The following is a 27,526-nucleotide window of genomic DNA, read 5'->3' as shown; positions in this document are numbered from 1 at the left end:
CTGTACTACCTCTATAGTCCCCCTGAGATGCCCCCAACCCATTTTAGGGAAGAAAACGGAGGCACAGGGCAGGGAAGGGGCCTGCGCAGGAGAACTGGATGGAGCCGAGATGAGAACCTGAGTTTGGGGTTCTTAGTCACAGGCGACTCTGTGCTAAGGTCTCTCCAGAGTCCTGTTTTAACTCGTTTCATCATCATTTTGCCATCCAGGCCTCCTCTGCATGGCAGACACCCAGCCTCGGAGCCGCCTTCTGGTCCACTTCACAGTCTCTGAGGTGGGTGCTGCTATGTGGCTCCTGTCACAACTGCGAGAGCCAAGTGTGAGGGGCTTGGGGGTGGCCAGGGTCACAGCTAGGTTGACATGGACCGGGATGGGCACGGTACCCCAGGCCCAGCCCACGAGAGGGGATCAACAGCTTGTGGGTGCCGCTCTGCCTGAGGGGGAGACATGGTCCTGCCCACCTCAGCCCCAGCCCACATATGGGAGAGTGGGGGTGGGGAGGCTGGGAGAAAGAAGTGAGGGTTTCTACCTAGGAGGGAAATGCCTGGAGGGGGGTCCCTTCCAAGGGCGGGGCACAGCCCAGCAGCTGGGAGGTCCGGGTGGGATGTAGCCATGGGAGCTGGGAGCCTGGCGATAGACCAAGCAGACACTTATTGGTAACATGCTGGCAGGTAGGAAATCTCAGATTCGTGTCTTCAAAGACCCACCTTGTCTGCTCAGACCCACGAAGGGACCTTTCTAGGGGCAGAACAGGAAGGAAAGGGCGGTTGCAGCTACAAGACTAAGCAAAGCCACCAGGGCTGGGGAGGGTAAACTGAGGCTAAGCTGTTCTTATGTTCAGGCACTGGGGCAAGGACAGTTGCCCTTGCTTCATATCGATCTCTGGCCTTGGTTCAGTCGTAGGAATAGCTGTGGACGGGCCCTGCTGGGCAGCAGAGGGCCTGGGCTCTCCCCTGCTTTGCAGGCAAAGCCGTGAGGATGGGGGAGGCAGCTCAGAACATTCTTGCACCCCCAGTGTGACACCCCCACCCCCCAGCGGCCTCCACAAGGGTGCCCCGCTCCTCCCCGTGGAGGGGAGGGGAGGACCCTCGGGGACAACAGCCCCTTCACACTGGGCCCTACACCTGCCCCGAGGCCTCAGGCCTTGGCTCCCGCCCAGGCCTTCTGGCTCCCACACACAGCAGCCCCCACTGTGTGACCCCCACCCCCGCCCCCACAGCCCGGCCCAGAGCCCAGGCAGGTCCTGAGAATAGTGACGAGGGTGGGGAACAGCTCAGGAGCTCTGGGGGCCCTGGGCCGTGAGGGGGATGGGGGGAACAGGCCCCCACTCAACCTTAGCCCACGGGGCCATGGGAAAGTACATCTAAGGTGACTAATTTTTCAAGTGAAACTTGAGCATTGGGCTTTTTGTCAAAGCTCCCAGCCGAAAAGTCTTGGCAGATGATTCAAAGGTAAGGGGCTGCCTGTGGTCAAGTGGGTGCAGGTCTGAGGCTAGAGGTCACGCTCGGGAATCCCACTTTCAGCCTTCTTGCCACCCATTCTCACCCAGGCACCACGGCAGACGCAGCTGGGAAGCCCCTGCCAGGACTGGGGGCTAGACCCAGTGGGGCCCAGCGGAAATGCACCTCGGTTTCTACAGCCCGGGCGGGGGGCGGAGGGGCTCTGCCCATGCCCAAACCCACGCTGGGTCCTTTCAGAAGGTAGGCCTGGCTCTGTCCCCCACCCAGCCACACCTGCCTCCATCTTTGTGTTTTTTTTTTTGGGTCACACCCGGCGATGCCCAGGGGTTACTCCAGGCTCTGCACCCAGGAATGACTCCTGGCAGTGCTCGGGAGACCACATGGGATGCTGGGAATCGAACCCCGGTCGGCTGCGTGCAAGGCAAACACCCTACCTGCTGTGCTATCACCCCCGGCCAGACAGATGCGCTGAGCCCACCCTGGGTGGGGAACTTCTCAGAAACGCCACCACTCTCTGTAGTAGTCCCAGGGACAGTCCTTCCCGGCAACCCCCGCCCCCCGCGGCTTCTCCTGTCTCTGTCCTCAAAGTCGCGATGCACTTTGACTAAACCGCTTAAGATCTGAGTCAGGCCGGCCAAGAGAGACCAAAAGTGAAAACGCAGAGAGGAGAGACGCAGGGAAGGACGGGAGGTTGGCAGAGAAGGTGCAGACATACCATCACAGGGCGCAGGCAGGTTCGGGCACGGGGCTTGTGGCGGGAGCGCCATCTGGTGGCCACTCCGGAACCGAGCGGAGTCTTGGAGAAGCAGGTGGCTAAGGGCAGCCCTTAGCTTTGCAGGCGACAGACTCCTCCTCCTCAGTTTCCTTGCTGAGCCCGAGGCACAAGGGGAATCTCATGGGAGTCATGGGTTGGAGGAACCAACCCGTCCCGACCAACAAAGTCTCCTGACTGGCCCGGAGGCAGAGAGAAGTGCCAGCTTGGTCAGCAGCCCACTTTCAGCAAGTCCTGCCCCAGCCTGGCCACTGTTTATTTACGTTTGGGAAGGAGAAGCAACGGAGATAGAGTATTTTTTGTTTTGAACTCACACCCACAAGGCTCCCACATCTGGCGACTATATATGGGAGGTCAATCCTGGGTCAAAAGACCGCGTGGCCGCCCACCTACCAGATGGTCAGACTTCTTCGTCAAGATCGTGAACGATCGGTTTGAGGCCCTTCGTGTTCCCGGAGCGAACAGAGGCCATTGGGCTACACTAGCACGCGACAGGGACAAATGGAGACGTTACTGGCGCCCGCTCGAGCAAATGGACGACTAACAGGAAGTTAAGTGATTAAGTGATTTATGTGACTCCTGGGTTGGCTGTGTGTAAAGCAAATCACTCGACCCAGTAGTTCTCCTGTTCCAAGTTTTGTTTCTTTAGGGCTTTTCTTGGGGGGATGTAGAGGAGTTCTTTTTCTTTTTTTTTTTCTTTTTTCTTTTTTTATTAGTGAAACACCATGAGGTACAGTTGTAGATTTACAATTTTTTGTGCTTGGGTTTGATTATACAATGATCAGATACCCATCCCTCCACCAGTGCCCATTTTCCACCACCATGGATAATATCCCCCCAACCCCATCCCCCCATCCCCCCTGCCTCTGTGTCAGGACAATCCCCTGTGTTCTCTCTCTCCTTTTGGGTGTTGTGGTCTGCAAAAGAGACATTGAGTGGCAATCATGTTCAGTCCATGGTCTACTTTCAACATGCATCTCCCCTCCTGGGAGGATCCGAGGAGTTCTTTTTCATCTCAGGGCCATACCCAGCTGCGCTCTGAGCTCAGGGAACACTCCTGGTGGGGCTCAGGGGGTCTCACAGGTGCCAGGGATCACACCTAGGTCAGCCACAACTACAACGTATGTCTTACTGGCTGTGCTAACTCTTGGGCCCTTGACATCTCTTTCGAACTATCTTCCCAGCCCTAAAATTCTTCCGGTCTGCCTCCTATAGGGACCTGAGTTGGTCCACACTTCCTATTGGATAATCTGTGTTCCCCTTTTGTTTCGTTTGAAATAAAACGCTTGTGTTTTTATGGGGCCACTCAGGTTATGTAAGCAAGCAGGGACCAGGCCTACCTGCCCTCCACTCCACTCTACCCAGCCAGGCAGTGCAAGCCTGGGGCTTTGGTGCTGGGTCCCAAGGTTCTGGGCAACCCTCAGGTCACACCCTCGGGTTTAGCATCTGAGGGAGGCTGAGGCCATGGAGCCAGAAAGTCAACTCCGGGCTCACGCCTGCTCAGCATATGTTCCTCCACCTGAGATATCTTCCCCAGCCCAAGCTCAAGTGCATTCAAACCAACCTCTAAAATTTCAGACCAATATTCCTGATAAACAGAGACGCGAAGATCTTTAATGAAGTACCCTGTGATTGCAAAATAAAAAATAAAAGCCCTCTGCCTGGCCATGTCCTGGGACCCTCCTAGGTCTGCCGGTAGCTCTGCTGTGATCCCTGGGCATGCCAGTAGCACACGAATGAGGGAGACACACAGACGGTTCACACGCTGTCACGGATATGGAGAACCAAGAATCCCCATTTGGGGGATCAGAAGTAACTCAGAGGTCACTGGGTCCGTCCTGAAGCTTCTCATGACAGCCTTAAAACAGATGCAAGTGGGGGGCTGGACAGGGAGTCCAGTGGGTAGAGAGCTTGCCTTGCACACAGCTGACCTGGGTTTGATCCCCAGCACCCTATATGGTCCCCCAAGCCCCACCAGGAGTGATTCCTAAGCACCAGAGGCAGAAGTAAGCCCTGAACACCCCAGAGTGTCATCCCCAAACCAAAATCAAATAAATCAAACACAGTTACAAAGCCTCCTACCAGGAATTCCACCCATGTCCTCCAAGGCCACCCAGCTCAATCTAATCCCCCTTTTGAGGATTTCACACACACGTCACATCTTTCTAAATCCGCTTTTTGCCTCAGTAAATAACCCCATTCCCAACTCGGCTCTTCTTGGGGCGTTGCCTGGTCTGTCTGTAATCCCGGCTGATTCCTGGATTAGATTCGTCAGTCATTTATCTAACTGTCAATTTCTGCGGAGACCTCCTGGGGCCGGCCGTCTGCTGTGTCTCCATCAAAAGATGGTTAACTGAGAGCAAAAGGCTGGCTCCTGCCCACCTTGGCTCCTGAGGACAGTCTCTCCCAGGGCTCGGCCATGTTGGGTTGACACCAGGTGAAATTCCATCGATTTTAGCTCAAAGCCAACCTGGAGCCAGCGGGCTTCTTGGGACACTAGAGTGAGAATGGGGTTTCTGTCTGGGTCCAGGAGGAAATGGGATCCCATCTGGCCTGAGAACCTGATTTGCTCATCCTCACGGCAGAATTTGGGACTGTGTTTCTTTCAGGGAGGGGGACAGAGCACTGAGCCAGACCCGGCAGCGCTCAGGACTCACTCCTGGCAGGGCTCGAGGAACCAGATGAGTTGCAGGGGATTGAACCCATGTCTGCCGTGTCTGCCTCACACCTGTGCTATCTCTCAGGCCCTAGGGACTGTGTTTCTTCTGCTCCTGCAGGTAAGGGCCATCAGCTAGAGAATTCCAGCATCTTGGATACGCATTGTTCGCATCCACGACCGGAAACTGAGGAAAGCATCCGAAAGGGCATCGCCGGGGCTGCCTGAGGGTGGGGAGTCCGGGGAAGTGCCTGATTCCTCGCCAACACTCAAGCCGACACTGCTGGGGAGGGACAAGTGTCCGGCTGCCCCTGCAGCCCTGCTGAGCGGCCTCCCCAGGGCTCTGTTGAGGGAATCGTGCTGGCAAGACCCCACTCCCAGCCCCAGCATGTCCTGGGGTCCTCCTCGACGACTGAGGTTGGTCTCTGCTTTTTGGGGAGGTTAGCAGGGGCCACGAAGATGGCATATGGGGAGCCGAGCTTAGTGACTGGCACAGGAGGCCTGATGCTGATCACAACCACGCAGTGCTGCGGTTGGCCGGAGCTGCCAGCCAGAGCCCAGGAGAGCGACGGCCAGGGCCTCTGCAGCCCCTTCCAGCATGAGGTAACTCAATTCTTCACCAGCTATGCGGAGTGCAGAGGAAGCCAGACAGGATGGGGGCCACCAGTGCTGACCTTGGCCCGATGCAGGGCCAAAGAGGGCTGGGAGGGGCTGGGGGAAATGGGAGACAGGCCTCAGGTGCCGCCCCCCAACGCCCTCCCAGGACTTCCACTCAGAGGCACGGCAGCCCACGGCAGAGGCAGCAAGAGGCCACCTCAGGGTAGGGCGCTGGGAGCTTGGGCCAGGGCCCAGGCCAGATGGGGCTGAGGCAAGGAGCAGAACCCGGGCCCATGTGCCCAGCAAGCTGTGCCAGCCCAGCCCATGCCAGCCCAGCCAACTCCGAGTTATATCAGGAGAAGGGATCTGTTCAGAAAACGCACCCATCTCTGCATATTCGCATATTCTATTTTGGGGTCTCTTTCTTTTTTTTTTCCCCCTTAGCTTCCTAGAAAAGTTCTCGTCATCAATTCCAACTTCACCTCTGCTGAACCGTGAAGGCTTGCTCTCTGTCCTTCTCCGCACTGTCCCCTCTTCAGCTGGGTTCTGCAGAGTGCCCTCGCCCCCCACCCCCCCCAACCCTGCGTGAGGCTCTGCCTCCACCACCGCCCAGGCTGCAAAGTCCAAGGTCATTCCTCCTGGCTCCAGGGTTCCCTGCACACCCCCGCCCCCAACTCCTGCTCCGGCCTCCCCAGCCAGCAGCCCCTATCCCTGTCTCGCCAGCCACCAGCCACACCCTGAGTGTCCAACTCCTCGGATGGGGTCTGTCCCTCTGAGTCAACTTCTCACTTGACATTGGCCCTATCGCCCAACTTAGAACTTGCTGATCCTTCTCTCAGGCCAAGCCAAGTGCCTTTTTTGGTTTTGTTTTCCAAATCCCTCTCAGACATTCCTCCAGGCTGTCTCTGGCACTGCGGCCAGCTCAGTGTCCAAGACCCGCGCTGCATGCCAAATCGCAACCCCAGCCCTGCATTTGCTGCCCTGCCATCGGCCCACGCACATCCTGCGGGCCGCCTCCCTTCCCTCCACTTCTCACATGCTCCGGCCCACCCGCGCCCCGCTGCAGCTCCGGTGTGGGTCCCCGGCGGGTCCCATCTGCAGGCAGAGCCCCGCACTGGTCTCCCCCTCCCAGTCTCACTTCCCACTAATCCAGCCTCCACGCAGCTGTCAGACATGGATCTCACACAGGAATCTGGTTCCCTGCTTTCGCCCAGAACGCTCCCCGAGGTGGGCCGTTTGCCCCTCGAGAAGCTCAGGCTCCACGGTGGCCTGCTCAGAGCTCGCACCATCCCCACTCTGGGACGGAGGGAGTTTCCAAGACCACCGTCCCCGGCCTCACCGTACGATCTGAGCCAGTGTCCTCACTTCTGTTTGGCGGAAGGGGAGGTGTTTGTTTTGGGGCCACACCTAGTGATGCTCGGTTCTTACCACTGGTTCTGTGTTTAGGAATTACTCCTGGTGGTGCTCAGGGGACTATATGGGATGTCAGGATCAAAGCCAGGTCGGGTGTGTGCAAGAAAAACGCCCTACTCCCTATGCTATCATTCCAGCCCATGTTTTTTGGTTTTGTTTTGTTATTTTTGGTTTTAGGGACTTGGGCAATGCTTAGGGCTTACTCCTGGCAGTTTTCAGGGGTCACTCCTTGTGGTACGTGGAGGTGTTAGGGATTTAACTCAAGTCAGCCTTGTGCAAGGCAATACCCTACCCACTGTACTCACTCTCTCTGACCCTAACCCTCACTTCTCTGAACCTCGGGGTCTCTTCCCCAAGTGACTTCAATGTCGATTCCTCAAGTCTCTCCCCAGCGCCAGCTCACATGGCTTACGGCTTCTTCGCTGGTGTCCTGCCCCCAGCCTCCCCACTCTGCTTCGGGTGACCCTGAAGCTGCTGCCCCTCCCTTTTAGGGGAAGCCAGACTTCCCTATGGGTCTTGGAATGACCCCGCCCCCCCCCCGGGCTCCCCACTTCCAGCCCACTCAGCTACACCTTCCCGACCTCAGCTTTGATGCCCACACCCTGACCCTAACAAGTCAGTGACCCTGCTCTGAGCCCCCAGCCGGGCAGGCCAGGCCAGGCCTGGCTCTCACTGGGCTTCGGTGGGCTGTCTCTTAGCAAAGGCTCCGAGTTAAGAACCTCGTTGAGTACCTGGCACGGTGGGTGCTCAGAGGTCATTTGCCACGGGTGGACAGGGCAGTGGCGAGCAAGGAGCCCTTGACCCCTGGAAAGCCCCGGGCTCAGGGACGTCACTGACCAGCCTCCACAGCATTCTCAGGCCATGGCCGCAGGAAGCCTGGCCAAAGTGCCGAGACGCTGGAGGAAGAGTTGACAAAGGGAAAGGGAAAGGGAAAGCGTGGGACGGCGCGGTTCTAGGAAGCCATGTGGTTGGTATTTGGGGGGTCAGTGCCAGGCTACTTTAATGTTCCACAGCCTATCAGGACTGGGGGAGTTTGGAGCTCCAGCGTCCCGGAAGGCAGGCCCCGGGGACAGGGTGCAAGTTGGTATGACATGGAAGGCATAGAAGGGCTGTGTCAGCCCCATTCCACCGAAGTCAGCCAGCGGTGAAGGAGCTGGCCTCTGTGTCTGCCGCAGAGACATGGGCGGGGCCCGGAGACAGCTTCCTAGTCTCAGCTCTAAACCCCTGGGGGACCACTGAGGCACGGGAGGCCTAGCAGAGGGCAACCCTGAGCCTGCTGCCGGAGGGGTAAGGGTGGGGAACGTGGAGGCCTCACTCTGGATGGAAGAGCGGGTGCTCGAGAGTACCCCCCTTATAGAGCATTGCCCACGAAGGCCATGGTGTGCTAGGGCTAAAACCAGGAACAAGCAAAGGGACAATGAACCGTGGCCGCGCTCCTTGGGCCTCTGGGCTCACTGGGAGGGACAGGCGAGTGCTGGGGGGTCCGCAGGACAGAAAGGCAGCAGTCACAGGCCACACTGAGGAATCCGGTAGATGTGTTGCTGTTTGAGGCCCCTCCCGGTAGGGCTGAGGGGTCACTCCTGGCAGTGCCGGGGACTGAACCTGGGCCTCCTGCATGCGAAGCTAAGCGTTCATACACGGGGCCACCTCCAGACTCTGGGCAGCCACCCAGCAGGTGCAGTTCTTTTTTCCTTTCTGTCCTGGGCCACATGTGGTGGTATTCAAGGGCCCCTCTGTGGTGCAGGGGTTGAAGCTGGGTGGCTGTGTGCAAGACAAGCGCCTGACCCACTGTCCCATATCCAGCCCGGCAAGGTCACAGCTGCAGAAACTTCTGTGCCATGTGGACAACAGCACTGGCAAAGGCCAGGGCTCCTGCCCAAGGCTCTGGGCAGGGCAGTACCTTTCCACCACGGGTGGGCGGAGGTGGCGGGGGGGGGGGGGGGGGTTCTCCTAACAAACTATCCAGAGCAAACGAAATCCACTCCTTCGTCGGGGCCTTGTCTAAGCTGCAGCAGAAAGCGCCGTGCGGAGGAGGGGAGCCGGGCAGATGGAGCGGCAGCTTGGGGGCTGGTGCCCTCCCCGCCCCGTGCCCACGGCTCGCAGTCGCTGCAGCTGCCTGGCATCGTGGGTAACTGCTCCTGCATTCACGCCTGCAGGACAGAGGAGGGTCCTGCCTCCTGGCGCGGCGCTGATGCCTGGCTTCTGGCATCCTTACAGGGTGGGCATCCAAGAATGCTGGTGGGACGAGGCCAGGGAATCTCCCGGAAGCCTGTGGGAGTGATGCGCAGACACGCTGCCCCTCTCCGCACTGTGGCGGGCCGCGGGCGGCTCGGCCGCATCCGCCTTTTCCCGCACAGGCACACCCCAGCACCCCGGTGAGTCCCAAAGCACCCAAGGGGCAGGGGTCTCTCCGTGGCGAGGTCTTCCCGTGGTTGTGGGCATCACACGGAATCCCCCGCCACACACCTCAACGTCTCCAGCCAAGGCCCAGGCCAGCCCTAACGCTTGAGGTCACAGCACTCCGTGCTGCAGACCACAGAGGCGGCCCTGCCCACTGTCTCCGCCGGCAAGGTCAGACACGGGCAGGCAGAAGGTCAAGCATCAGGTGTATTGGGGAGAGAGGAGATGGGGCCACCACAGGGACCCCCTCTCGGGCTGGGGGCAGGAGGCTTGGGATGCACAGACGGTTCACGGGGCACCTCCAGCAAAGATGAGCTCCAGAGCCGCCTGGATGTCCCCCCCGGTGGCCTGCAGGGCCCGCAGGCTCAGCTCGTCGTCCTGGATGCCCATGTCACGAAGCTGCTGCAGCTGGGGCTGCCACTGGCTCTGCAAAGACGGGGCGGGAGAGCAGTTAGCCAGACGCCGAGCCTCGCGCTGCCGCCGCAGACCCCTGGGCATGAGCTCTAGGGAAAAAGAGCGGCTTTGGAGAAAAAGTACAACTTTTTCTCTGTCTTGGGGGTAGTGGTTTCGGCAACACTCGGCAGTGCTCAGGGGTTACTCCTGGCTCTGCACTCAGGGACCACTCCTGGTACTGTTGGGATGTAAGAGATCGAACCTGGCTCAGCTTGCATCAGGCAAGAGCCCTGCCCACTGTTCTCTCTCTCTCTCTCTCTCTCTCTCTCTCTCTAGACCTTTGCTATTTCGGTTTGGGGTAATCTGTGTAAACTCGAAGCATACCATCAGTTTGCGCTGTTCCAATTTCCTATCTGTCTGTCTGTCTGCCTGACTCTCTCTCTCTCTCTCTCTCTCTCTCTCTCTCATACACACACACACACAATCCAATTTCCTGACACACACACACACACACAATCCAATTTCCTGACACACACACACAGGCGTGCACACATGGTGCGTTCTGAGAAAGGAGACAGCAAGGTCCAACCTGACTTGCTTTTCCACGAAGAGATTCTTCCTGTCCTCTGCCCACTGCTCTGTGAAGAAGCTGCTCCTGACTAGGAAACTTGGGGATGGGGAGATTCTACCCTCTTCTGTGTGCTGCAGGTTCCTCCCCCCGGTCTGCCTTCAGACAGGGCACGCTAGGGAGTCTGGTCTGCTAGATATTTTCACTTCCACAAATTTAAATCTGATCACTTGTTTTTTTTTAAGTTTTTGCGGCACACCCAGTGCTGCTTAGGGGTTACTCCCAACTCTGCACTCAGGAATTATTCTGTTGGTGCTTGGGGAATATGGGACGCGCAGGACGGAACTGGGTTGGCCGTGTGCAAGGCAAGCACCCTACCCGCTGGACCATCACTCTAGCCCCTGACTAATGGCTCCTGGAATTTTTATTTGGATTTTTACCTAGATTTTTTGGGGGGAGGGGCCGAGGGGGGCACTTTGGGTCAAACCTAGCAGTGCTCAGGGCTATTCCCGGTTCTGTGCTCACAAGTGACCCCTGGTGGTGCTCAGTAGTGCCAGGAACTCACACTAGGGCTGAAGCTGATGCAGCCGCACAGAAAGCAAGCACGGCGCTGTCTGCGGGGACCTCACTCCCTGGCCCCAGAACTGTCTCTGAGAATGTCAGCCTTCCTGACTCCACGGCTTCCCAGACAGTCACCCTCGGTTTCTTATCTAGAACCTTCACAGCTTCACTCGTCTCTCTCGGGAAGGAGGGAAAAGCACAACTTAGAGAAAAATCACGTTTTCACAGGGAAACTCAGAGAACGCAGCGAAGAAGAAACAGACTCAAGAGAGGCAGACTGGGGCTGGAGTGATAGCACAGCGGGTAGGGCGTTTGCCTTGCACGCAGCCGACCTGGGTTCGATTCCCAGCATCCCATATGGTCCCCCGAGCAACGCCAGAAGTAATTCCTGAGTGCATGAGCCAAGAATAACCCCTGTGCATTGCCGGGTGTGACCCAAAAAGCAAAAAAAAAAAAAAAAAAAAAAGAGAGAGAGGCAGACAGGGCTGAGGGCACGCAGGCATTTTAAAGCCACATAAACCACTTCAAACTCATTTTCCAGACTAGGAGAGCAGTGGCAGCTCCCAGGCTGGGCACAGCACAACTAGGTGTAACCTGGGGATGTGAAAGAATGTTAAGAGGGCCCCTGTCTCCTGCTCCAGCTGGTCCTCCCCCTGCCCTGGCCACTCAGGCTGGATCTCCACTTGGGCCACTGAAGCTCTGTGCCGTCCAGGAGGAAGCTGGCTCGGCCCTGGGCTCTTGTGAATGAAGGAAACACGGAGAGTTGGTACATGGCACTGGAGACTCCCGGGTGCCTGCAGGGGTGCTTGGTGACCTGTCCGTGAGCAGAACAGGCAGTGCTGCTGACCACAGGAAGGGGGTCTTCCTCCTGGCCCAGCTCTCAGGGCCTCACACCCAGGCAGGCTCCTGCTCACCATTTCTCAGACTAATCTCAGGATTTTCCTATTTTGGGGATGGAGGGCAGAGTCTATAGGCCACACCTGGTGGGACTCAGGGGACCATGTGTGTGGCACTGGGGTTGTACCGGGGACCAAGCCAGGGGCATCTGTGTGTAAGGCAAGTACGCTCACTCCAGCATGCTCTCTCTTTGGATTTTCTACACAAGGACACTGCCTCTGGCCTGGTAGTCTTTGCTTTTGGTTTCTGGGCCACACTTGGTGTGCTCAGGGCCAATTCCTGGCTCTGCCTTCAGGAAATCACTCCTGGACCACATGGGGTGCTGGGGACGGAACCCGTGTCAGCCTTGTGTGTGGCAAGCGCCCAACTTGCTGTGCCAGGGCTCCAGCCACCAGCTTTGTACCCGTAAGTACATCCCATGGATTCTGCACATGTGCTCAACCTGGACACCAGCCAGCTCACTGCCCTACACGCCACCACCCTGCCTGGCTAACCTTCCCTCACCCTCACAGTCAGCTCAGACACTCCGTCCTCAAGAAAGCTTAATTGGACGGCAGCTCTCCCCTCAAGTTCCGCCTCAGGAACTGCCTGGGAAAAGGATGAGAATCAGCTCACTCCAGCCAGCATGCTGACCCCCACCTGCTAAGCCCGGTCACTACGGGTAAACGGATGCATGCATCACTGAACAAACCCTGAGCCCAGCCAGCCTGTGGAGGCAGATCAGGTCACGGGTCAGCAGCGGCAGGCCCAAGAGAGCAGCCTTGGTGGGCACACCTCTCCATCACAAGGCCAGACCTACCTGGAGGCTGGGCTGCCCGGAAGCCTGCAGGGCATGCTGGAGGGCTTGGCTGAAGAGATCGTTGGTGATGGGGGTCCCTGACTGGACGCTGGACGACATTGGTGAGGTTCCTGAGGAATGGCCCTGGAGATAGACCCGTGGTCAGCGCCACCCTGAGCCATCTCAATCTCCCAGCAAGCTGCCCTGCTGTCACACCCCCCGCCCTATGGTGTCCAGGAGCCTGTGAGAGACAGAGGTGTTGGGAGACACTGTGCTCCTCCACTCCGGAAAGGCAGGTCCTGCCCTCTGTGGAAGCCCAGCACCCAGAGGCACAGCTGTGGAACGGGAGTGACCGTCCCCAGATGTCCAACCCCTTAGGTAGGGGATGTGCACGAACCCAGTGGGTCCAGGTCACGAGGGTCCCCTGAAGGGCTGTGACAGCATCCCACTGCATGTGGGCTCTGAGGCCGTCAGCAGGCGAGGGATGCTCACGAAACTGCAGTGGACGGTCAGCAGAGCTGTGGGTCCCATCAGCCGAAAGCACCGTGGCCGATGGTCAGCTAGGCGAGCCCTGGGCCCCTCTCGGAAGGCTACCCTCGAGATCGCAAACCCTCTTCCCAGCCCCTTCCCCATACCTGGGTGCCAGGAGTTGGTGTGTGAGAGCTGCTTTCCGGGGTGCTGGCCAGGGCCAGGGCTGTAGCCAGCTCGCTCTGGGTGATGGGCCGGGGTCCGGCAGCCCCGCTATACCCCAGTGAGGCCGGGCGGGAGCTGGGAGCACTGCTGGATGGCGTGGACCTGGTGCTCTGAAGAGGGGGCCAGCAAGTCAGGGCGGTGGTACTGGCTAGCTGCCAGACGAACCCCACCCCTGCTCCAGAACCACGGGGGCGCGGTGGTCCCCGAGCGGCCAGCTGGAAGCCTGTACACCACAGAACTCGGCCCATAGGCTGGAGAGCAGCACCCAGCTCAGGTGGACCCCATGTGCCCCCCGAAGGCTGGCAGCCAGGCCACCTACAGGGTGGAAGTCGTCCTCGTCATCCGAGAGCCCTTCCAACAGGAAGCCACCTGGGGGGGAGAGCAGATTTCAGGAGAACAGAGCGGCACAGGCGCCGCTCCAGGCTTAGCGCGGGCACTCCCGATTTCTCTCTTCCTCTCTTCCCTTGGAAAATTACAAGACAGATGCACGCTCTGAATCAAACCCAGAGTTCCCGAGGGACGCCCTCCACAGCACTATACATAGCGGGCTTGGGCCGGGATACCCCGGGGGCGGGAACGCGCCTCCCGCACTCACCTGGCATGTCCCGGTACGAGCTGGAGGGCAGGCTCCGGGCAGCGGCGTCGGCCCCAGGCAGCGGCGTGCTCCCCGCCACCGAGTGCAGAACCAGGATGATGGCATTGACCAGGGCTGGGTGGGCGGGGACCAACCTGGGCCAGGGCAAGAGAAGCCCAGAGTAGTTAAGGACGGAGCATCCTGGGAACCGACAGGGTTTCTCAGTAGCCCTCGCTGAGGGGCCGCATTGCCCTTAACTCGCTCCATCGCCAGCACCGCTCTCTGCCTAGCTCTGTCCTCCTGCTGCTCCGACCCAATGCAGATGCCCCCCATCGGCCCCTGGGTAGGCATGAAGGGCACGTGGCAGTCAGTGTCCAGCCAACTGAGATGTCTGCTGCACCCAGTAAGAAGCCCTTCATTGCCCGCTCCTGCCCTTCCAGCCTGAACAGCTTATTTCTTTTTAAAAAAGAAACTGTTATTTCTTTATTGGTTTGGGGGCCACATTGGGCGATGCTCAGGGGTGACTCCTGGCAGTGCTCAGAGGACCTAGGGGATGGGGGAGCTCAAACCCAGGTTAGCTGCGTGGCAGACCAGTGCCCACCCTGCTGTGCCACAGCTCAAGCCCAACTCTTAGCATCACAGGGATCACCGCAGCTGCCACTTTCCCCAACAGGCCGAGTCCACACTCGTACAGGGGGCCCAGATGGCACCCGGAGCGCCGGGTCGGTCCAGCACTATGGGTGCGGCTCACAGAGAGACCTTCCAGAGGCTCCCTCACGCTGACCGGCGCGAGAGGACAGAGCTGCCATTCGGCTCTCCACATGGCTGCCCGCAGGCCCCTGGACATCTGCTCAGTCCTCACATCCTGATGCAACCAGCCTAGACAACACCTGGCTTCAGGAGTGGCCGTGGGAGCGAGCACAGAGTACACTAGCTAGAAGGGACTACGTACGTGTCCAGCATGTTGGGGTCAGCAAAAACAGAGAAGAGGTCCTTGTCCTGGAGAACCCCTGCAGGAGACAGGGCTCAGTTCAGAGCCTGGAAACCCAGTGAGACCCAGGAGGGGGAAGAGGCTCGGGGCGCTGAGTGACCTGGGGCAGTGCGGCCACCTCAGGAGAAGCAGAGGGTCCGGGCACTAGAAAACGCATCCCTGCAGCTCTCCCTCCCGCGGCACCAAATGCCCACACGCTGGTCTCTGCCCTCATCTCGCTGCGCCCGCCCCGCCCCCCAGTTCATGCGGGAGTGCTCCCCGACTGTGCCCTCCCCACCCCACCCTCACCCCCCAAACCTCCCTCGGCACATGCAGGAGTGCTCCCTGACTGCACCCTCGCAGGGAGCTGCAGGCTCTCATTCAGGGTGCCACTGAGGTGTTGCTTATCTGTGGCACTAGAGGAACGGGGGGAGGGCAGGGGAGGGGGCTCCGTGGACGGACCACATCTTGGTTACCACCTGCCCCCATACGATCAGAGTCTCCTTGGGGCCCTGCCCTCTCCTGGTCTGCTCCGGCAATTCCTCCCACCAAGCCCACACTCACCCAGAGCAATGGGATCACTGCTGAGGCCTGGGGTGGCCACGATGATCTGATCCAGAGACTCCTTATTGCCGAGCATCTTGAAGACCTGCAGGAGAAACGTGCATTCCAGGAGCTCAACACTGCCTGGGCGCAGATTCCCACAGGCTGAAGCACTTCCTCCCCTGCGCAGACCCTGGCAACCACAATGAACAATAGCCCAGGAAACAGGAGACCCTCTTTTTTCTCTGAGACTGAGGCTTATTGGAGGGAAAACAAACAATAGGGGGAAGAGCAAGAGCACGTCACCCTCCCGCCTCCCAGTTCTTTCCCCCAATTCTGATTCCGATCCTGCCGGAATAAAGGCGCTCTTTACAAGGCCAAGAACAAAGGTTTCTCTAGGTCCCCAAAGTGCTTTTCAACCTCCAAACAATTAGCATTCGGTATTTGTATTCGTATAGGTACTGGGGCGACACCGCTGTACCAGTGTGGCTTCGATTCTCCTGCAGAAAGATGTCAGCACATTTCCCCAGCAGGGCAGTCCAGGCCTGGCGCGGAGAGGAGGCAGCTAGGCCATAGAATAGGGCCTGTGGAGCAGTGCAAGGGCCCAGGCCTGTCGCCATAGCTGGTCCCTGGGGCCGGTATCGGGGCAAATCGGACAACCAGCATCAGAGGGGACCCACTGCACCCAACCGAGGGAGGGAGCCTCTCTGGGGGGAAGAAGGGCTCCACAGAGACCCTCAGACATGGCAAACACTCCCCCAGGAACTCTGGGTAGCCATGACAACGGGCTCCTGGCTCCCACCGACATCTCTGCCAGCCAGTGTTCACACCCTCGCCCGCAGGCCTGGCAGGCCTGGGCGCACACTTGGCACACACTTACCGCCTCCCGGTAGGAGGAGCTGCTGTGCAGGGCTGTGTGTAGCACCCGGAACTCCCTCAGGGCGGCCACTTTGTCCACAGGCTCTGGAGAGAGACACCTGGTCACCCCGCAGCCCAGGGCCTGGCTCTGCTCGTCCCATCCCATCAGCACACGGCCGGGCACCGCCTGATCCGCAGCTCCCATCCCTCCATCCCCCGGTAAGGCCCATGCAGAGAGAGCCATTTGTGCCACGGCTGTGAAAACTGCACTTTCTTTTTTGGAGGGAAGAATGGGGGCGGGGGGTGTGTGTGCCACATCCAGCAGTGCTCAGGGATCTCTCCAGGTGGGACTCAGGGCACCCCAGGTGCTGCCGGGATTGGGCCCAGGCTGGCCGTGTGTACGGTAAGAGCCTACCAGCCGTTGCAGCTCTCCAGCCTGAACACTGCATTGTCTTTTATGCATCTTCAGTAGACACACAGAGGGGAATGAGACCATGTGAGAGAGACCCCTCCGATTCATCTCCTTTCTGCACGGACTAGAGACTTTTAAGGCTTAAGCAGGAGCAGGACTTAATCATCGCCGCAGACTTTCCTGCAGTGATTTAAAGTACTGTTGCAAGCCATCTGAACAATATGGAGCTACGCTGACACAATATGTTAAGAACAAGAATTAGAATGCAGAGTTGTGTGCGTATTTGCTGGTAAAACTATGTAAAATGTGTCAGTGTGCATGTGGTCCACGGTGGGAAGGGGAGAAGGCAGCAAAGAAAGGGGGACAGAATCGGGCAACTGTTTCCTCTCCAAGCGTTCCTTTTAGGTCTCCGTGATAATTCTGAATTTAAAGAAGAAATGAAACGATGATATAGAATCAGAGGTAAAGTACAGCAAGGAGGGCACTTGCCTCGTACACGTAGCTGACCCGGGTTCAACCCTGCATCTCACATGATTCCCCAAACCCCACCAGGAGTGATTCTTGCAGAGTCAGGAATAAGACGTGAGCACTACCAGGTACGGCCCAAAACCAAAACAAACAAAAAAGAATATAGGCATAAGACTTTTAGGGTTTTTTTTTCTTCCGCTTTTGGGTCACAGCCAATGATGCACAGGGGTTACTCCTGGCTTTGCACTCAGGAATTACTCCTGGTGGTGCTCACGGGACCATATGAGATACTGGGAATCGAACCCGGGTTGGCCGCGTGCAAGGCAAATGCCCTCCCCACTGTGCTATTGCTCCAGCCCACTTCTAGGGTTCTTAGAAAACTTCCATCACAAGCCTGACAGCCAAGAGTTTCATGAGAATTCGAAGGTCTTTTTTCATCACTGGACATGATCATTCATATTCTGGAAGGAAGTTTAGCAGCTGTCTGAATTTTATTTTGGTTTATTATTTAGAAGAGTGCAGTCTCTGCCCCCGCGCCTGGGTGTTCCTTCCCGGAGTCCCTTGGAGGGGAGCGGGTTGAGCTTTCCTCCCCGCCCCGACCAGGGCTACGGCAGCCGAAGACCTCCAGGACCAGCCACCACCATGCTGAGACCACTCTCCGCACACATGAAGGTACTGGCAGAGGGACAAAGCCACGCGGGTTCCGGGGCCAAGACCTCCAAGCCTACTCGAATTGGAGTCGAGCATCTTCCACCCAGATCCTCCAAATTCCAGTAGGCGGGGGTCACACCCACCACCTGGCCCCCTGGCGCCGTGTAATCCCATCAGCGGCCAAGACTCAGAGACTATAAAATCCAGATCCCGGAACCGCGCGGCCGCATTTGCGGCCGCGCGACCTCTTAACAGAACTTTTTTTTTATGACATCTTATTGTCTTATTCCTACTTTGGACAAACTTGCAGGCTATCGAATGTAGCCTGCCCACAGGGCAGAGTCTGGCAAACTCCCCGTGGCGTACCAAATATGCCAAATACCAGTAACAACGATGGGTCTCATTCTCCTAAAGAGCCGTGAATATAATCTCAGGGCTAGGATGAAAGAGACGTTACTGGGGCCTGCTCGAGGCAATCGACGAATAACAGGATGATGAAATGAAATGAAAAAAAAATTATTATTTAGAACATCACAGTCCCATTCATAGGTGAAGAAATTTGGTTTGGAGTGGAGAAGCAGGTAGGAAGTTCGTGTGTGCCAGGGATCAAACTCGGGTGGGCCATGTGCGAAGCAAATGCCCCACTCGCCGTATTACTGCTCCGGTCTTTATTGTTCTGATTTTTTGGTTTTAGGCCACACCCAGTGGTATTCAGGGCCTACCCCTGGCTCTGTGCTCAGGGATTACTCTTAGAGGGGATCGGGGGACCACACAGGGTGTCAGGGATTTGAACTGGGGTTAGCACCAGCCTTGCATAAGGCTGACCAGGTTCAATCCCCAGGACCTTATATGGTTTTCTGAGCTAAGCGAGAGCAGAACCAGGTGTCCTGAGCATCACTGGGTATGGTCCCCAAACAAAACAACAACAGCAACGAACAGCTCCTTGTGCCTGTCACAGTTTATGTACTGCCCAATTCCACATGGATACCTACAGTTCTAATCCTCAGGGTTTGCCGCCATGGACATCAAATCACTTTAGGTAAATGGTCTAATTTATTTCTCCAACAAACCTACACTGAGCACTTACTCCACGCCTGGTTCTGAACAAGGTACAGGAACGCAAAATCAATCAAGAATCCCTGCAATGTGGAACTCTTAAGACCACAGGGGAAATGACACTAGATCAAGCCCAAACATACGATTACAAAGCCCCATGCTGAGGGCCTCTGCAGAGACGTGGAACCCAGCTAGTTCTCAGGAACACGAAGGCAGTGAGTCATCACTTACTCGAGAGCTAGGGTAAGGCTGCCACCCAGAGTCCAGCTGAGAGGGCTTGAGATCAGAGGGGACGGACAGAATGCACCAGGCCAAGTCACAGCAGACGAACAAGTGACAGGTTTGAAAGGAACACCAGCTCAGCCACACCCAGCCCAACACCCCTGACCTAAATCACAAGCTATAGGGGATCCTGCAGAGCACCACAGAGACCCAGGGGGAAGGGAGGGCCAGGTTCTCCTCCCGCAGGTTCCAATCAGGGAGACGTGAAATTTGCTTCGTTGGAAGAGCCTTCAGGGTGAAATATTCTAAATGGAATAGCTTCCACGAAACTGTTTCCTTTCAAATTTGGAAGTTTATTTTCACCTCCCAATGAAAAAGGTTCATTTGTTTTCAAAATAAATCTTCAGACAGAGGACGGAAGGAAAGGTCCCTTAATGCCATTAGCCAGTCACCAGATAATCCGCACTACTGCATCTTGGAGCTAATTTTACCCTTAGGAAATTGGAGGCAGCCAGCCCAGGCCTGGGGAAAGTCGGTGCGCGCCCTGCCAGAACACCCGAAGTCACACTCTACTCTTACAGCTACTTGCGAAATCGGTGACCTTGACTGAATTTCTACTCCTTTTTTTTCTTCCTCTGTAAATTGCAACTGCAGGTGCCTACCCTGCAGGGCGACTGCAAGGCTTCAATGACAGATCAGAGAGAAACAATCTGGCTTTCGGAAGCAGCAAATGTGACTTCCCTTCTGTTGGTGCCCTCCAGCCAGAGACCGGAGAGGCACAGCTGCAGCGGCACGAGGCACGTGTGCGGCTCCTTCCTGCGAGGGGGCTGTGCCAACAGCACAAACGGCACAGGGAACACAGGTGGGGGGTGGGCTTGGTTACCTGGGCTTAGAAAGCAGGTTTCGCTCTGGGGGTGGTTTTGGAACAAAGTGCCTTTACTGCTGATTAGAAGGAGGGCCAAAACTAGAGCCGGGACAAAGACTAACGGTCACCCGGAATCGGAATGGAGAGATACTGGCAACTTCTGTGTGGATAATGCCGGGGTTCTTATGTATTCACAAATGTGAGCGCTAGCCAGGAGTAAACCCTGAGCACCACCAAAGCAAAACACAACAAAAAAGAAATGAGCGGGCCCTTGTCTACTTCTGCTCTGACTGTAGCGCTGTCACAAAGAGCAGATGCTGGAGAAGCGAGAATCTATGCCAAACCCTCCTTGGGGCCAGCCCGGCCCCCAGACGCTAGAGACGCTCTTGTCCTCACCCTCCCAGCAGGGTATGGGAAAGAGATGCTCCTGTCCTGTATGTGTGGAACTGAAAGGGGAGTCAATGTCCAGCATGCAATTACGGCATTCATGAATCCCACGTCCCGGTGAGGGGCCGGGTGGGCATCAGCGCAGAGCACACGCGGCACTCACAGGCAGCACTGCCACTGGTCCCCGGCAGGGCCGGCAGGGAAACGCGCGCACCCACAAGAGCCTCCACCGGCCAGGGTGACGAAGACGACCTCTCTGCCAACCAAGTGACCTAAGGACAGTGCTGGTGCTAACAGTGCACTGACTACGTGGGAAAAAATAAAAACTGCCAAAACCCAAACATGTTAACTCTATTGCAACCATATTACTGAACAGCAATAAAAAGTTTTATTTGAAATCATAATTAAATGATAGTAACAAAAACACAAACAAAAATCAAAATTTTGAAAAAAAAAAAAAAATCAAAATTTTGTTTTTTGTGGCTTTGGGGCCACAGCTGGTGGTGCTCAGGGGTGACACCTGCTTCTACACTCAGGACGCCCTCCTGGTGGGCTTAGAGGACCATATGAGACGCTGGGGATGAATCTGGGTTGGTCACGTGAAGACAAGCATCCTACCCACTGTACTATCGCTACAGCCTCAGAAAAAAAGTTTATGAAACCACAAGCCTAAGGCTAGAGAGAGTGACTAAGGTGTTTGCCTTGCACGTGGCTAACCCAAGTTCAATCCTGGCACTTTTGCCAGGAGTGATCCCTAAGCACTGAGCCAGGAGTAAGCCCTGAACATAACCAAGTATAGCCCCCAAAAATGAAAAACAAAGAAAATACAGATGTAGAGCAGCGGAGATAGCATGAAGGGTTGAGGGCCTGCTTTGTATGGACTAGTCCTGGGTTTGACCCCCAACACCACATGGTCCTGGATCATGTCAGGAATGAATGACCAGCATAGTTAGGTGTAAACCAAGAACTGAAACTTAAAAATAGAGGCTGGAGAGAGAGTACAGTGGGCACGGTGCCTGCCTTGCACGCAGCTAACCCAGACTCATCCCCAGCACCCAATGTGATCTCCTGAGGGATCCCTGAGCACAGAGCCCTGAGCATCATTGGGTGTGGCCAAAAAATAGAAATGAAGTATCAGGTGCAAAATCTGAATTATGCGTTTCAAGCAGCACCTATTGTTACTAAATCAGAAAGGTACACAAGGCTTCCACAAACTATGTGAATACTTTAAAAATACGCCACCATACCCAGGCCTCAGGAAAGTCCCAGAATAGAAAGCGGAAGGTGCAAAGTGAGGGATTAGGCCCATTTGCGGCCTGAGGCAGCATGCAGGAACCCTGGCCATCAAAAGAACAAACTGCAGCATCACACACCTAAAAGGAGTTTCCAGCTTTTTCCTGATGAGAATAACAGCAGAAACAAAAGCATACAAAGTTCACTGCTAGGTAAACTGTTAGTTTAAAGGGTTTAAAAAGACACACACTTCCCACCCCTAAGGAAACAGTGGGGAATGAATTTAAAAAGGAGACTCAGCTTTGCTTCCCTCAGAGGTGTTGGTAGCAGGGAAATCAAAATTACCCCGTTTATCAGGCCTGTAATAGAGCCCTCCTCTCTGCACCACAGACCACCCCAGTGTTCTGACCCGCTGAGGCCTGGTGGAGGACATTCCGGAAGCTCTGTCCGTCTGATGGCTAAGCTGGCCAGTACTCACCAGGTTTCTGATCAGGCTCGGGCCAGGACTTGCGCAGAACATGGACTGTGGACCCGGGCTGAATGCCGTAAAAGTCAAGAGTCTGCTCATCCTTGAGCTTTCTGCCACAGTAGATCAGATCTAAAAAATAAAACTATCCAATCACAATTTGATCCTCAAAACAATTTTGTTTCTGTCTCTAAAGAAACCTTTCCCTTAACCCCAGGTATGATAATGGGCCTTAAAATGCATGTGACAAAAGAAAATGCATTTATTTAATAAACGCATTTTAATAATAATGGTTAGCTGGCAAGCCCAAACTCAGAAATATACAGAATCACTAACAGGTAAGCTCAAGAGCTCATCACCAGGGCTGGAGCAATAGCACAGCGGGTAGGGCGTTTGCCTTGCACTCGGCCAACCCGGGTTCGATTCCCAGAATCCCATATGCTCCCCTGAGCACTGCCAGGGGCGATTCCTGAATGCAGAGCCAGGAGTAACCTCTGTGCATCACTGGTGTGACCCAAAAAGCAAAAAAAAAAAAAAAAAAAAAAAAGAGCTCATCACCATGGAGATTGGTCAATTTAGATGGGAAAATTGCAAGAACCAACAAAAAGATGATTCCAATGTTGGTTTTTTTGGTTTTGTTTTCTGGGCCACACACAGCGGTGCTCAGGGCTTACTCCTAGCAGGTCTAGGGGACCATATGGGATGTGCTGGGAATCGAATCTGGGTCACTGTGCAAATCAAGAGCCCTACCCCCTGTACTATCACTCCAGCCCTGAATCCAGTGTTGGGTTTTTTGTTTGTCTGTCTTGGTTTTTTGGGTCGCACCTCTGGGTTTTTTGTTTGTCTGTCTGGGTTTTTTGTTTGTCTGTCTTGGTTTTTTGGGTCGCACTGTCAGGAGCAGTTCCTGTGTGCAGAGCCAGGAGTCACCCCCTGACGGTGCTCAGGGAACCATATGGGATGCCGGGGATCAAATCCTGGTCAGCCACATGCAAGTCAAACACTCTACCTGCTGAACTATTACTCCAGCCCCACGAACCCAGTGTTTTTATGAATGACCACTTTTATTTTTTTTCCAGTAACAGGGATCAATCAAGGGTTCTAGCACACAAGGTATGAACTAATGGGTAACATCTCTGACTCCAAAGCACACATTTGAAAAACTTTTTGGGTCACAACTAGCAGTGCTCAGAGTTTACTCCTGGCTCTGCACTCAGGGGTCAGCCCTGACGGGGCTTCAGAAACTACATGCGGTGCTGGAGACTGAACCCAGCTCAGCTGTGTGCAAGGCCAGTGCCCTACCCACTTATGCCATTGGATCCCCTCGCTAGTGAAACCCTGTTTCTAATATAATTTGCTATGCTGATATCCCTTCTTCCTTAGCCCAGAATGAACCCTGCTATCTTTCTATTTTTTAAATTTAATTTTAGGAGCCATGGTTTATTGGTAGGGGTTTTATACTTTCCTTTTTTAAAAACTAACTCTCCACCAACCATCCTTCTAATCATCACTTAAAGGCTCACCTCGATGGGGCTGGAGTGAGCGTACAGTACAGTGGGTAGGGTGTTTACCTTGCATGTGGCCCACCGGGGTTCGATCCCCAGTAACCCTTATGGACCCCCAAGTCCACAAGGAGTAATTTCTGAGTGCAGAGTCAGGGATAAACCTTGAGCACTGCCAGGTGTGGCCCCAAACCCAAAAACCAAACAGAGGTTCACCTCAGAAGTAATATAGTGGGGAGCCTTCTCTGGCCTGTTCATCTTTCTAGACTACCCCCAATTTTTCCAAAAGAAAACTTCAATAGCGTCACAACTTGGAAACCGTGAGAAAAGTAGGTCAGTATAGCCCACAGATGAAAATGCAACCATGGGCCAGAGAGAGAGTACAGCAGGTGAGATGCCTGCCTTGCACGCAGCCAACCTGAGTTGGATTGGCACACAGTTCCTCAAGCACTGCCAGGGGTAACCCCTGAGTACTGCCAGGATCTGGGACCCCCCACCAAAAAAGAGCACAACCAACAGCTTCATTGTGCTTTGGGTTTAGATTCACCAATGCTCATTTTCTACAAGCATGAACATAATAAGGCAATAAATTCCAAACTCTGAATTTTCCTAGTAATTACAGAAGTACCCCGACCCCCGCACTCCCACCACTCACTCCCCTCCCCCAAAAATAAGGACTGCACTTACCAATCAGTTCGGGGTCCGGAACAGACTCCTGGAGCTTGCCAGCGATAAGCTGCTTCAGGAATGAAATGCTGTAACCCCCAAGGGAGTATTCTCCCAGCTCAGACTCTGGCAACCGAAGAATGGACTTTGGGGCAAGCGGCTGGTCCGCCAGCTTCACTGTCAGGTGCCAATCCGAGAGAGACATCCTCTCTCTTTCTCGCTCTCTCTTTCTCCCTATAAGTGAACAGAGCCAAGGTGGTTAAAGGTCACCACCCTACTGCCACCCACCCCAACACCACCACAGTGTCTGCTGTGGGAAAAGCTGTGTCTGTCACCAGGAGGCCAGAACTGTTCGCTGGGGGCCCCTCTCTACTCATCCTCTGTTGAACAGCAAGAAACATCTAAGGCCAGAGCAATAGTACAGGGGTTAAGACACTTCCCTTACACAGCAGCCAACCCTAGGGGAAACCCCAGCACTGCATAAGGCCCCCCAAGCCCCACCAGGAGTGATCCCTAAGCACTGAGCCAGGCGTCAATAAGCCCTGAGCATCCCCAGACGTGGCCCTCCCCACCCTTCCAAAAGCACCAACTCCCTAGGCCTGTGTCTTGGAAGAGGACAGTGGAACAGCAACCCCCCATCCCCCAATAACGGGAACGCGGTGAGACTCCAAAGCAATTCAGTCCTCTCTTCCTTGGCCTCACTCATTTTCCTCCATCATCTCTGGCTTGAATGACGACCGTTCTGGCCTTCCGGGGACAGAACCGCAGCTTCTCCCCGCCTCTCGCCTCTCTCCAAAGGGTCATGCAGAGGCACAACTCGCCGTTTAAAGCAGGGGCGGTCCCAGGGACCGCAAGCTCTGGGGACTAGGAGGACGCCTGGCATGCAGGAGGCCCGAAAACAGAGGCCAGTGTGGCTCCCCCAAACTAAAGCGACCACTAAACAAATAGACAGACCCAAGTCGGACCCAGGCACACCCAGCTGATGCTTAGAACCGCTCCACCTGTGTCTAGGTCTCATTGACTGTCCGGGCTGTTTCAGTGACCACACACACACCGGGCTGTTTCATTGAACACACACACACACCGGGCTGTTTCATTGAACACACACACATACACACCGGGCTGTTTCATTGACCACACACACACACACACACACATACACACCGGGCTGTTTCATTGACCACAAACACACAAACACACACACACACACACACACCGGGCTGTTTCATTGAACACACACACACACACACACACACACACACACCGGGCTGTTTCATTGCGTGCACGCACACACACACACACACACCGGGCTGTTTCATTGAACACACACACATACACACCGGGCTGTTTCATTGACCACACACACACACACACACATACACACCGGGCTGTTTCATTGACCACAACACACACACACACACACACACATAGGGCTGTTTCATTTAACACACACACACACCCCGGGCTGTTTCATTGAACACACACACACACACACCCCGGGCTGTTTCATTGCGTGCACGCACACACACACTGGGCTGTTTCATTGACCACAACACACACACACACACACACACACATAGGGCTGTTTCATTTAACACACACACACCCCCCGGGCTGTTTCATTGAACACACACACACACACACACCCCGGGCTGTTTCATTGCGTGCACGCACACACACACACACACACACCGGGCTGTTTCATTGACCACAAACACACACACACACACACCGGGCTGTTTCATTTAACACACACACACACACCGGGCTGTTTCATTGCGTGCACACACACACACACACACACACACACACACCGGGCTGTTTCATTGACCACACACACACACACACACACACACACCGGGCTGTTTCATTGACCACACACACACACACACACACACCGGGCTGTTTCATTGAACACACACACACCGGGCTGTTTCATTACACACACACACACACACATAGGGCTGTTTCATTGAACACACACACACACACCCCGGGCTGTTTCATTGAACACACACACACACACCGGGCTCTTACATTGCACACACACACACACACACACACTTCATTACACACACATACACACACACACACACACACCGGGCTGTTTCATTGACCACAAACACACACACACACACACCGGGCTGTTTCATTTAACACACACACACACCGGGCTGTTTCATTGCGTGCACACACACACACACACACACACACACACACACCGGGCTGTTTCATTGACCACACACACACACACACACACACACACACACACCGGGCTGTTTCATTGACCACACACACACACACACACACACCGGGCTGTTTCATTGAACACACACACACCGGGCTGTTTCATTACACACACACACACACATAGGGCTGTTTCATTGAACACACACACACACACCCCGGGCTGTTTCATTGAACACACACACACACACCGGGCTCTTACATTGCACACACACACACACACACACACACTTCATTACACACACATACACACACACACACACACCCGTCCCCTCTGCCCGCCTTCCTCCCCCGCGTCTGCGCTCCCCGCTCCCCTCCCCGGCCTCTAGGTCGAGCGCGACCCCCGCCAGCCGCCGCCCCCACCCCTCCCCCCACCCCCGTGCTCGCAGGCCGAGTGCGCTCGGACCCGGCCCGGCCCCCGCCCGCGCCCCCGGACGGGCTTTACCCGCCGCGGGTGACAGACCCGGGTCCGGCCTCGGAGAGCTCGAGTCACGGCCCAGGTCGCAGAGGCGCCGCGCCGCGCGGGGACACTCGCCGCGACGCGCCCCCCGCGCCCGCGGAGCCGGCGACACGCGGCAGCAGCGTCGGGCCCGCGGGACCCGCGCCCCTCACCCGTCCCGCGGAAGGATCGACCGCAGCGCCGCCGCCGCAAACACTCACTCCGCGGGGCCGCCGGAAGCCGGAAGCCGGCGCGCCGCGCTGCGTTCTGGGAGTTGTAGTCTCCGCGCCCAGGCCCCGCTTCCGGTTCCGGGAGGGGCGTGGTTTCGGGGGCTTTTTTTTCCTTTTTCTTTTCTCTTTTTTTTTTTTTTAAGGACTTTGGACAAACTGGCAGGTTACCGAATGTAGCCTGCCCACAGGACAGAGTCTGGCAAACTCCCCGTGGCGTACCCAATATGCCAAATACCAGTAACAATGACGGGTCTCATTCTCCTAAAGAGCCTTGAATATAATCTCGGGGCTAGGATGAAGGAGACGCTACTGGGGCCTGCTCGAGGCAATCGACGAATAACAGGATGATTTGGGATTTGTGTGATTTGTGAAAGGCAATACCTGGTATGCGTGGGAGTCAGCCTCCGGCGTGTGCCTCACAGCCGACTTGACTTTTCTCAGGAGGCCCGCAGCGGGAACCAAGGGTTCCCCTTGCTGTGCCGGGGCGAGGGCAGGGGCAGGTGACCCCTACTCCGCCCTGTAGCTGGGGGTTGGAGGGTTCGCCATCGCTCG

General features: G+C 55.9%; 1 protein-coding gene across 4 annotated transcripts in view; it reads right to left on the bottom strand.

Moving 5' to 3' along the window:
* UBL7 (ubiquitin like 7) overlaps positions 1–26,982 on the bottom strand; it is a 34,040-nt gene extending 7,058 nt beyond the window's left edge. Inside the window, exons 1-11 of one of the 4 annotated variants that reach the window (XM_056128716.1) lie at positions 26,918–26,982; positions 24,080–24,292; positions 21,906–22,025; positions 16,156–16,238; positions 15,297–15,381; positions 14,715–14,772; positions 13,784–13,917; positions 13,508–13,557; positions 13,131–13,298; positions 12,517–12,639; positions 9,580–9,724 (exon numbers count right to left, since the gene is read on the bottom strand). In XM_056128716.1, the coding sequence (XP_055984691.1) occupies positions 9,587–9,724; positions 12,517–12,639; positions 13,131–13,298; positions 13,508–13,557; positions 13,784–13,917; positions 14,715–14,772; positions 15,297–15,381; positions 16,156–16,238; positions 21,906–22,025; positions 24,080–24,263 (1,143 nt within the window). In that variant the 5' untranslated portion in view covers positions 24,264–24,292; positions 26,918–26,982 and the 3' untranslated portion in view covers positions 9,580–9,586. Of the gene's footprint in view, positions 1–9,487; positions 9,725–12,516; positions 12,640–13,130; positions 13,299–13,507; positions 13,558–13,783; positions 13,918–14,714; positions 14,773–15,296; positions 15,382–16,155; positions 16,239–21,905; positions 22,026–24,079; positions 24,293–26,750; positions 26,854–26,917 lie in introns of those variants that run through there. The other 3 variants (XM_056128713.1, XM_056128717.1, XM_056128715.1) reach the window with 3 other exon arrangements.
* Positions 26,983–27,526: the final 544 nt, after the last annotated feature.

This window comes from Sorex fumeus, unplaced genomic scaffold (genome assembly GCF_029834395.1).
Source record: "Sorex fumeus unplaced genomic scaffold, SorFum_2.1 ptg000067l, whole genome shotgun sequence".
In the NCBI taxonomy this organism is placed as follows: domain Eukaryota; kingdom Metazoa; phylum Chordata; class Mammalia; order Eulipotyphla; family Soricidae; genus Sorex; species Sorex fumeus.
The sequence above is the reverse complement of the archived record's forward strand: the minus strand, read 5'-3'. Positions and strand labels throughout refer to the sequence as shown.